Consider the following 12,197-nt stretch of genomic DNA (forward strand, 5'->3'; position numbering starts at 1 on the left):
TGTTTATTGATTACAGATGTTTCTTCTCCAAAGTGTATGTTAATAAGATTTACAGTCAATGTGTGATTTTTCTCTTTCCTAGAAAAGGATTTTTATAGGGGTTTAAACTCAGTGCTTCACTTACTAGCTTGTTGCTTCCGACAGAACTTTCTAGTTTTGCAGACAAGCCTTTTTTTTGAAGTCATTCTTATTTATCCTCTCTGTCTTCTTCTCCCTCTGATCCCTTTGTGAAGGTTCTGCCCATGTTCTGTACTTGGGTGTAGAGGGTTGCCCTGTCCAGTCCTACCCTGTTCTTTTATCAACCTCAATACTGTATAGAGCACATCCCTGAATTCTTTCATGAGTGAACATCTCTACTTGGCTGCCTAATGATTCCATTTGTCTTGAGAGTCTAGGATGGTGACAAGACAGTGCTGAATTTTCTTGGAGGAAAAAACTCCAGTGTTTATTATAAAAGTGTTAGTCACACAGTCATGTCTGACTCTTTGTGATCCCATGGACTATAGCCTGCCAGGCTCCTCTGTCCATGGAATTTTCCAGACAAGATATTGGATTGGGTTGCCATTCCCTTCTCCAGGGGAACTTCTCAACCCAGGGATAGATCAAACTCCCGTCTCCTGCATTGCAGATGGATTCCTTACTGTCTGAGCCACCAGGGAAGCCCATTATTGAAGTATTCATTGCTTTATAGAAGCCTTTCGGATCTACCTATAGGATTATGTGTCAATTTATCTAAAAACGTATGATTAGCATACGGGAGAAACAGAAAAAAAATCCAGATTTTATAATTTTCAGCCCAGGGAACTTTCCAGGTTGGTTGGCCATTTACAGGCCTAGCTCCATTTCCATATGGCTAGTTCTCAAGCACCATACCTTCCCCCTGCTCTCTACTCAGATATTTTTCTCTCCGTTTCTCTCTCTACACACACAGCCACAGATGACTCAGTCAGAGAGGCTGTGGCTTTTCTCTCTCCACACCTCCTTCCACAGGGCCCCATGGTTCAGTGGGGTGGGAAGGGGGTTGCTACCAGGATTCTTGTCTGGGTCTCTGATCTCGGCCCAGCGCTGTGTCTCTAGCACCACAGAAGTAGAGGCTGCTGTCTGCAGGATCCACACGTGTCACCATCAGAGATGAAAATGTTCGGTCTGGATGACTGATGGGAAACTTGTCCTTGTTATAACCTTGTTCGTATGTGGCATCACTGCCCGCATTAGAAGTTGCCATCAGCACGAGGCCTCGTTTCGGGAACTGACGGTACCAGAACACAGTTGAGGCTTGAAAGTCCAGTGCACGGCACTCGATGGTCACAGAGGCTCCACTCTTACTGACAGCCCTGCGGGGCTGCTGAGAGACGAGAGCGCCAAGCCCAGAGCCTGCTGAGACAGAGGTCAAGGAGATGAGAGCCCAGCAGGACAGGAAGACATGACCATAGGCAGAAAACCACAGCCTTGCTCATTCGCTCACCTTTCTCGTGGCTCCAAGGGAATCCTGTTTTTTTTTTTTGTGAAATCATCCTGTCCTAATTCTTAGGCTGCTCATCCCCCATCTTTCCTGACTGGTGGCTCCTCACCTTACCCTTTACACCTCCAAATAGGATGGAATGTCCCCTCTCATTTTGTTCACTGTAAAAGAATCCACAGTCTTAAGGAATTCCCTGGTGGTCCAGTGGTTAGGATTCAGTGTTCTCACTGCCAGGGACCAGGTTCAATGCCTGGTGGGGGAACTAAGATCCCACAAACCAAGCAGCCAAAAAAACTTCAAAAATTATAAAAGTCCACAATCCCTATCACTTCACTCATGCTAACACAGACACACACACTTGTTCAAGGTACTTAGCTAATAAGGCTCGTACTGGGTCCCAGAAGCAGCAGAAGCACCAGCATCTTCAGGAACTGGCCTCACACCACACCTCTCAGCAGAAAGATATGACCTTGCCCTTTCTTTCTCCACCCCTAGAAGGAGGGCTGAGTGCCTGCATAATTCTAAGGATGCTCTAGTCTGCCCCCTGGTGGTCATCATTATCACTGATGCAGGATCCGCCCCTCTTTCAATCAAGTGAAAGTGAAAGTCACTCAGTCATGTCCAACTCTTTGTGACCTCTGGAACTATAGCCCATCAGGCTCCTCTGTCCATAGGATTGTCCAGGCAAGAATACTGGAGTGGATAGCCATGCCCTTCTCCAGGGGATCTTCCCAACCAAGGGAGTGAACCTGGGTCTCCTGCATTGCAGGCAGATTCTTGACTGTCTGAGGTGCCAGGGAAGCCCTTTTCCATAAAAGAACCATTCAAACATTGCTGGAAGAACTCAGAGATGTTCTAACCCAGCTCTCAATGTTATAGGACAGAAACTGAGGCCTAGATCATTGAAATGATATTAGTTTCATAGTCTTATGTAAGGAAATGGCTATATTTGTGTGGTAAATGACATTGTTAATTCTTTACGTCTGTAACGTATCCTCAAAGGAATCAAGACAACTCATGCTTGTTAATCACTAGACCATAGATGAACATAAGGACTACCAGGCTAGAAGCTCAATGCTTCTTCACACTGAAAAAAAAAAAATCTTCTCAATGAAGTATTTATTTCATGAGTGTCTTATGCCAGTCCCCTCATATAATGGACTGAATACTAAACATATCTATGTATTATATAAACACACATCTCTTTATTATAGTCTTAATGTGGTAGAAGTGATGCTATGATTTGTGAAGCTGTGTTACAAGTAACCTTATAGATCCCTCCAGGGTCTCTCGAATGCTCACTCTAGGGGAAGCCAGCCACGAGATAATCATTTTCACTACCCTGAGGCCACCATTCTGCAAGGAAACCCACCTAGCCACATTGAGGGGCTGAGGGTAGAAAGACAGACACGCTAGGCTGGTGCACAGCTGCCCAGGCACCCCAGGGCAGGGGTCAGCCACGTGCGGAAAGACGCCATCTTGGATGTGCAGGCGACTGGAGCCTCAGGCGTCTCCCGCCTCAGGGACCATCTGACCATGACCGCCTCAGTTCAGTTCAGTTCAGTCACTCAGTCGTGTCCGAGTCTTTGCGACCCCATGAATCACAGCACGCCAGGCCTCCCTGTTCATCACCAACTCCCGGAGTTCACTCAGACTCACGTCCATCCAGTCGCATGAGCGGCCCCAAATGCGGACTGCCCAGCCAGGCCCACTCAGCCCACAGAACCATGAGATAATATATGTTAAAGTCACTACATTTTGAGGTGGCTGTTGTTACTGTTGTTTTTTAAGCTTTTAAAATGAGATATAAATTCCACATATAATAGACTACACAAACCTTGAGTGTACAGCATAGTGAAATTTCACGAATGAGTACATCTATATAACTACGACCCAGATCAAGATAGAGGACATTTTCATAACCCAGAAGCCTCCCTCATGCTTCTCTACAAGTGAAATAAAAATACCCTCAGAATGTAGCTGCTGTCTTAACTTTGTACAGTCTGTGTTCTGGCTTCTTTTTCAAGAAGAGATCCATACATTCATGAGATCCATCCATGATTTCACAAATAACATTTGCTTTTCTGCTAGATTTGATTCCATTCCTAAGGGTAGCTATTTTTTCACCCTGTTGCTGATGGTCATTTGTGTGTTTTCCAGCTTGAGGTCACCATGAATAGAGCTGCCATGACAATAGGTTTTTCTAACATATCCCTTTCTACTTCCTCACAATTCTGGACTATTTAAGTTTTTATACAATTAAACTGGTTTTCTGACTTGTCTAATTTACTCATTATTTTTTCTAGTAGATTTTTAAATTCAGAAACTATGTGTATGGTGTCCAAGAAACATTATAGTTATTTGATTGTATTTTTCTAGACATTGTTCTTCCAAGGTAATTGATGCAATGGCTTGTTAACACTAAGAAAACATTGAGTGATACTTTAAGTTTTTTGACTTTCATACAGTCACTTTCTTACAACTTGGCCATGGGAATGGGAGCCATTAAGAAATTTCACAAAGAGTTCTTTTTAGTACTAGGACCACCATGGAATAATAAAGAGTTCGATAGTTTTATAGTGGATGTTTTAAAATCAAGTGATATTTTTAAATCTGCTTTTTTTGTCATAAATTCTTCCACTGGAAGGAGGAAACCTGTTTCCTTTCAGTAGTTGATTTAGTTGCTAAGTCATATCTGGCTCTTTGCAACCCCATGGACTGGAGCCCGCCAGGCTCTTCTGTGCATGGGATTGTCTAGGCAAGAATACTGGAGTGGGTTGCTATTTCCTTCTTTAGGGGATCTTCCTGACCCAGGGATCGAACACACATCTTTAGCTTTTGCTGCATTGGCAGGCAGATTCTTTACTGCTGTGCCACCTGGGAAGCCCCCTAATGTAGATAGGTGTGATTTTTAAGAATCAACCCAGGGTATTGCTGAATCATGATTATGCCATTCCACGACCTGTGTTGCTGCAGCAGCTGCTTTGGGTGCCTGGTTCAGGAGGAAGAAGCCGACTGCCAAGGGTACTGAACACCGAAAAGCCCCGCCACCTGGTGGGAAGCAGGACTCATTTGTGTGCAGGGAGGAGGTGGCTTTGAGTCACTGTGTCTCTACTAGCAGCACAGAGATACAGAGCCGTCTGGTTCTTCTGTGCTGATGTCACGGTAAGAGGAAAGAAAGGCTTCTTTTCACGAGAGGCGCTGTAGCCTTTAGCTATGTCTTCTTTCTGAACATCGTTTACAACTCGCAAGAAGAAGATCCGCCTCAGTCCTAGACCCGGGTCCTGTTGGTACCAGTACATTAAGTCGTAATCACAATCCTATTCACATTCCAGGGTCACAGCTCCGCCTTCCTTTTTGAGCAGGTATTTAGGGGTCTGAGTGACCCCACCAGCCACGGTGCCTATGGAAGAAAGGGAGCAACTTGGGAAACAAGGCCCAAGAGGGCAGCCAATGCTGCTGCCGTGAGGGAAAGGCTTAACTCTGGAGCTGAGCATCTTTAGGATGGGAATCTGCTCTCTGACTCACCTGCTCCAAAGAGACAAAGGGCCATGCAGCAGATCACCTGGTTGCCCATAGTGGGAAGGAGGTCTCTTGTAGCCCCCAGCACAGACCGATGAGGAAAGAAACTTAGCTGTGGGCTCCCCCTGGTTGAATGTGTAGAATCTATCAGAAGACCAGAAAGGAGAGTTGGACAGGATCCTGTAGATATTCAAGAGGGGCTCCCTAATCTGGCAGATGAGGCGACTGAGGACAGAGATCTGAGTCACTTGCACCTCCGTAGTGCCTCCTCCCCCAAACTCTGCATTTTGTCTGACCCTAGTGGGCACCACCCCACATTTCCAGGCCAGAGCCTCACTGTGATTGGCCCACCTTTCTCCTTGCAGTAAGGAAGGTTTGATCACAATGGGAGCACAGCAGATGCTCTGATTACACAAGAATGCAGATTTTTTTTTTAACTTTTTATTTTGCAATGGAGTATAGCTGATTAACCATATTTTTATGTTTTCAAAGGGACTCAGCCATACATATACTTGTATCCATTCTCCCCCTAATTCCCCTCCCATCTAATGCTGCCACATAGCCCTGAGCAGAGTTGCCTGTGTTGTTGGTTCACCTGCTTTTTGATTTTCTGCAGTTGTTTAATCAAAGAAAATGATAACAAAACAGTGTTCTGTAGGTGTCCAACAGTTATTGTGTGATGAGAATAAAAAAAAATAAAGTTCACTGAAATGAAAAACTGAGGTGATGTGTTTCTAATGAATAATATTTCAGGATCAGACCCATCTTTTAAATTCCAGACCAGTTTATCCAACTCTGTTCCCACCATCTCTGGGATGTACCATAGACATTTGAAGAATTTCTAATCCTGGCGTCCGTACCTATCTGTGCAAGCACTAGGCAGGGAATGTTCCAGAAAGAATAAGAGGCAACATAGGTTGGTTAAAGAGCACAACCCTTTGGCCAAACACACCTGTGTTTTCTCTCTCTGTTTCTCCACAGCCCACCTCCCAGTTTTTTTGAGCTTGAGAAAGAAAAAGTGAACTCCTGAAACCATATTTTCCTATGTTGAAAATGAAGAAAATAGTGCCTTTGCTTGTCTTGGTTATTAAATAAAATCCTATATTTAAAGCATGCGGTAGAGAACTCGAAATAGAGTATGAAGTAAAGAGAAGCATCAGGCAATGCATATTTCCCATAACATATGATGTTGTTCTAAATTATGTTCCCATTTTGGGGTAACAGAGTCTTCTTCCCTGAGCCTCAGTTGGCGTGTTCCAGCCCTCTCCTATCTCCATCTTCATACCTTGGAAGGCTTTGTAGCCAATTTCACTAATCAGACATGTCGGCTTCCCCAGCTCACAGCTGTTTCTGGGATGGGGCTGGAGAATGTTTGTGCAGTGGAAGGACATGACTGCGTTGATATGGATTAGGAACTGGCACAGAAACACACTGGAGAGTCTTCCAGCTCCACCAACTGTATCTTCAAGACACCGGGTCCCTCTTTGGGTAATTCAGCAGAAAAGTGCTCCAGTGGCATTCCTGACTCATCTGTGATTTTTTGGTTGCTCAGGGTAAATCATGAATTTCAGATCTTCCTCCAGGAGCTGCTGATAGGAAACTTAACTGTGTCCTTTCACTGGGCTGCATCTCAGTGTTACCTCCTGTTCTTTGCCCCTGACATGGTGTCTTGGGTTCTTGGTGATGCCAACATTCATGGGACCTCAGAGCAGAATGGACTGCATGAGACAGAGTTTTAATAGAAGGGTACGTGAGTGCCTTCCAATGAAGCAAGGCAAGGGGAGCTCAGAAATGTTTGAAGTCTCCTGCATTCATTTAAAAGTTCATAGGAATTTTGCTTTGTACTCCAAAATGCAATTAGTTGCATTGGTATGAATGTCAATACTTTTTAAAATATCTCTGGGCAACATGGAGGTCCAGGGCATATTCAAGACACAGCTATAGACCCACAGATAAAGTCCAGTGATGCTGATCTTTTAGCTCAAAATTCACTGCCGCCAGGAGCCGGATGACCCCTCAGCTGAGTAGCCTGGTGCCCATGGCAGGGTTGGGCATGAAGGGGAGCCTGCAGGCAGGACCAGGAAGTATATTTACTGCATCAGCTCGGGGAGCTAGAGCTCAAAACTGACTTCTATGAGACGGGTCTTCCTGCAAGGTCACCATTTCCAGTGCATCCCATTGTCTCCAGAATTAATCTTGTACCTCACTTAAATGGAACTGAGGTTCAAGATTAGTCTTTTTCCCCCTGAATTATGCACACAACCTGGTTTAGAATATTTCAGTATGGACGTAGTGTTGAGAGATGAGTAGCTTCATTATCGGTCCTTAGCTTCTGAAACAGTTTGTGCCACTTCTGCACACTTTTTATTTTTAATTCCTCCATTTTCTTTCATTGGCTTGTATCATCTTTCCATTTTCCATTACCGAGTACAGGGAGTGACCACATGTGATATTTAGGTACGTTTGTTGAGAGGCAGGGAAGTGGGGACCAGAATTTCTGCCAAAAAACTATAGAGACAGAAAAGAATTTGACTCCGTTTCTTTCCTCCACCTCAGCTAAGCAAGGCTTCAATCATCTTGAGAGAACCTTAGTTAATGGTTTATAATACATTTTCTTCTCTGTTATATCCTACTTGATTTTTTTGATGTAAGTAATACAAAGAACTGTCACTAGAAAAACCATAAACTCTCCCTCTCAAACCTTTTGTCTCATTGCTATTTATTTGTATTATTCTCTTTAATCATAAATGGAATACCTGTGTGTGAGGGATCTTCCTTCCTTCCATTCTTTTGTCCTTTCCTACCCTGTGACAGTAGATAATTATATGAAAGAAGATGCAAAGAAGGAATTAGACACCATCCCTCCCTTTTAGAACGCACATGCTCCCTGGAGGAGATGTACCTTGTACATCTAGGATGCTTCAGGCCTCGAATAATAAATAAGATCATAGTAACTGTTAGTGTCCAAATAACCATGGCTCAAGACCTTCTTTCATCATATCAGGGTCCTAAGGCCTTCTTCAAAGGGTCTCTCTTATTGTCATAGGCTTACCCAATTATATGCTTCAATCAGAACTTAGCTGCCATCACCACTTAGAATCCGCTCAGTCATTTCTCCTGAAAACACTCCAAATTGTTCACTAATGCTATTGACAAAAATGCCCATCTCTGAACACACACGTCTAGCCTGAAGGGACTCTTTCAGGATGCTTTCAGATCCAGGAATCCTCAGGCTGCTAGGGCAGTAGCACTTTTTTGGCTATTACAGATAATGCTGCCTGAACACACACGTGGAAGTTTTTTGTGTGGACACATGCTTTCAGTTGAAATTGCTAGGTTATATGTAATTCCACTTGAACTTTCAAAGAACTGCCCATACGTTTTACACAGTGGCTGTACCATTTTCCATTCCCACCAGCAATGCATGAGGCTCCCAATTCCTCCCCAGCTGCCCCCAAATTTGTTGTTGTCTGTCATTTTCATCATGCCAAGTGGATGTGAGATGGCATCTTACTGTGATTTTAATTTCATTTCTTTAATGATTAATGATGTTGACTATCTGCTACATTTATTGGCCACTTACATATCTTCTTTGAAGATGTGTATTTAGATCTTTTGATCACTTTAAAGTTGGATTATTTGTCATTTTATTGTTGAGTTGTAAACTTTTTAAAATATATATATATAAACTTTAAATATATATCTCATAGATATATGATTAATAAATCATATTTTATCAACACATTAATTATTAATAATATTATCCACATTAATAATGTTATTAATATTATTAAAATTATTAATAAATTAATTGTATAATGAAATAATAAATCAGTTTTCCCATTTTGGAGGTTATCTTTACCTCTCTAGAGAGTGCTCTTTGAAGCACAAACTTTTTTTTTTTTTCAGTTCAAAGAATTCCAGCCTACCTAGCTTTTCTTAGCTACCTGTGCTTTTAGTGTGATAGTTAAATCATTGCCTATTCCATCATCATGAAGATTTACACCTTTGTTTTCTTCTAATAATAATCTCAGATCTTATACTTAGCTCTTTGATACAATTGAGTGAATTTTTGTATATGGCATGAGGAAGGGATGCAACTGTATTCTTTGGTACATGGATATCCAGTTTTCCTAGCACCGTTCATTAGAAAGAATACTGTTTTCTAGTTTAATGGCTTTGCACTCTTATCTGGAAAAGGCAATGGCAACCCACTCCAGTACTCTTGCCTGGAATATCCCATGGACGGAGGTGCCTGGTAGGCTACAGTCCCTGGGGTCGCGAAGAGTCGGACGTGACTGAGCAACTTTACTTTCACTTTTCACTTTCATGAACTGGAGAAGGAAATGGCAACCCACTCCAGTATTCTTGCCTGGAAAATCCCACGGACAGAAGAGCCTGGTGGACTACACTCCATGGTGTTGCAAAGAGTTGGACACGTCTGAGCAAGCATACACGCACTGTTCTAAGCAGCCCTTTTGGCTTGAATTACATTTACTTGCCTTTTATTTATTGTTAACAGCTTCCTCCCAAACCAGAGTTTGAAGCCAGGTCTCCCCAATTGCAGGCAGATTCTTTACCAGCTGAGCCACAAGGGTAGTCCAAGAATACTGGAGTGGGTAGCCTACCCCTTCTCCAGCGGATTTTCCCAACCCAGGTATCGAACCGGGGTCTCCTGCATTGAAGGGGATTATTTACCAACTGAGCTATCAGGGAAGCCCTAGATTTACTTACTTTATGATTATTTTTAACAGCTTCATTGAGCTATCATTCATGTACCAAACTTCACATATTAATGTACACAGTTTAATGAGTTAGCATCAGTTCAGTTCAGTTCAGTCGCTGAGTCGTGTCCAACTCTTTGAGAACCCATGGACTGCAGCAAAGCAGGCCTCCCTGTGCATCACCAACTCCTGGAGTTTACTCAAACTCGTGCCCACTAGTCTGTGATGCCATCCAACCATCTCATCCTCTGTCATCCCCTTCTCCTGCTGCCTTCAATCTTTCTTAACATTAGGGTCTTTCCCAATGAGTTGGCTTTTCATATCAAATGACCAAACTCTTGGAGCTTCAGCTTCAGTATTAGTCCTTCCAATGAATATTCAGAGTTGATGTCATTTAGGATTGATTGGTTTGATTTCCTTGCTGTCCAAAGGACTTTCAAGAGTTTTCTCCAGCACCACATGTAAAAAGCATCAATTCTTTGGCTCTCAGACCTCTTTGTGGTTCAACTCACATCTGGTCATGAATACTGAAAAACCATAGTTGGACAATATGGACCTTTGTCAGCAAAGTGATGTCTCTGCTTTTTAATACACTGCCTAGGTTTGTCATACCTTTTCTTCCAAGGAGCAAGCATCTTTTAATTTCATTCCTTCAGTCACCATCTGCAGTGATTTGGGAGCCCAAGAAAATAAAGTCTTTCACTGTTTCCAATTTTTCCTCATCTATTAGCCATGAAGTGATGGGATTGGATGCTATGATCTTATGATTAAAAAATAGGAAGCCAAGCTTAAAGAACTTAAAAAGACCTCAGTAAAATAGCAAGGAGGGACTTTTAGGGGAGGGAGAAGTCTTCTGTGTCTTGATTGTCATGCCAGCTACCTCTGCTGATACGTCGCTTCAGTCGTGTCCTACTCTGTGCAACCTCATAGACGGCAGGTCACCAGGCTCCCCCATGCCCGGGATTCTCCAGCCAAGAACACTGGAGTGGGTTGCCATTTCCTTCTCCAGTGCATGAAAGTGAAAAGTAAAAGTGAAGTCACTCAGTCATGTCAGATTCCTAGCAACCCCATGGTCTGCAGCCTACCAGGCTCCTCCTTCCATGGGATTTTCCAGGCAAGAGTACTGGAGTAGGGTGCCATTGTCTTCTCCGGCCAGCTATCTATACAGGTGCAAAATCTCCTCAAAAAGTGTTGAAACATATACTCAAATTGGGTGCATTTTATTGCAGAGTTGTTGCTTTTAAAGCTTGTGTAATTGTAGTATTCAGGACCTAGGGAGTTGCTGAGTTTCTTGCTCAGCTCCTCTGGCAGGGACAGCTGAGAGAAGCAGCCATGAACCCCTAAGGAGTCCGTGGGTCTGGATCAATTAATGTGCTGAGCAAGGTGATCAGGGTGCCTCTCTTGATTATCCTTATTTCTGAAGACACAGTTTTGCCAGGTGAAAAGCTCAAAATTACACTTCTTAATAAAGATTATTAGGAACCCATCAAGGTCACATCCTGTGTCTCCTTTGCCAGATACCCTGCCAGCTGGGGAATCTGAGACCCCTTACAGCTTCCTGCCCCATCCTTGGGTTTGTGTTCCCACCAGCTGTTTTCCACCTCCCCTTCTGCTCATCCTGTGTGGCCATTTACAGGTTTTTCCTTCTGCTTTATGCTCTTTCAAGGTGGGTTTCTGTTAATTCCTACCCTCCTACGACACCACTGATTTCCTGAGCTGGGTGCACGGTGAGTTTGTGTTCTAAGAAGAGCTGACGCGCAGCACTGTGGACTGGCTGCTGGCACAGAAATACAGAGCCGCGTCCACTGCCTCGGTGGAGTTGATTTCCAGGCTGCAGGGTGAGTTTTGGGGGCACTCAGCTGAAAATCGCTCTTTGAACACTTCTGTGCCTTTCACAATGTCTTGCTTCTGAAAGTAAACCAAGAACTCAAATGCTTCTTCCAGCTTCCTGCGATACCAGTAAACATTAATATGTCCTTTTATGGGGACACAATCCATCTTTGCTTTCTGGCCTTTTCCTTTGACCAGATGACTTGGACTCTGAGTGACCTCAGTGTCCATGGAGCCTGTAAGGAAAGACAGAAAGTTCACAAAAAGCCCTTGAAGGAGCCTGATTTTGCAGCCACAGGAGAAAGTCCTGAATCTAGAATCCAAGAAATTCACCTCACCTGCTCCCCAGATAAAAAGAGCCACACAGCACAGGAGACCAAGGCACATGGCTGGCTCAGGGAGAAAGCAGAGCAGAGGCGTTTCCTCTCAGGCTCCTCCTCCCCCTCAGCTCCTCCTTGTGATGTGCTCTCTTCCTGTGGGCATCACAGTCTCCAGGTACCTGAGAGTCTAACTGGGAGGGCAGGAAGCTGGTGAAACAACTAGCATGGATTCCAGACTTTGAATTGTCTTTTTTCCTGATTAGGCTCTTTCATCATTTCTTTAAAAAAAAAAGCAGTTACACATCAATAACTTCTTTGCTTTTTATTTTGTCTATTTGC

The 12,197-nt window shown here is 43.6% G+C and overlaps 1 pseudogene and 2 gene segments (V, D, J or C); all 3 read right to left on the reverse strand.

Annotated features, from left to right (window-relative positions):
* Positions 1-1,024: 1,024 nt before the first annotated feature.
* On the reverse strand, positions 1,025-1,941 carry LOC113890854. The segment is given in 2 exon segments: positions 1,025-1,374; positions 1,854-1,941. Coding segments are annotated over 2 exon segments (381 nt in total).
* A 2,589-nt stretch (positions 1,942-4,530) lies between these two features.
* On the reverse strand, positions 4,531-5,039 carry LOC113890855 (annotated as a pseudogene).
* A 6,409-nt stretch (positions 5,040-11,448) lies between these two features.
* LOC113890856 lies at positions 11,449-11,925 on the reverse strand. The segment is given in 2 exon segments: positions 11,449-11,774; positions 11,877-11,925. Coding segments are annotated over 2 exon segments (375 nt in total).
* Positions 11,926-12,197: the final 272 nt, after the last annotated feature.

Source organism: Bos indicus x Bos taurus, chromosome 4 (assembly GCF_003369695.1).
Source record: "Bos indicus x Bos taurus breed Angus x Brahman F1 hybrid chromosome 4, Bos_hybrid_MaternalHap_v2.0, whole genome shotgun sequence".
In the NCBI taxonomy this organism is placed as follows: Eukaryota; Metazoa; Chordata; class Mammalia; order Artiodactyla; family Bovidae; genus Bos; species Bos indicus x Bos taurus.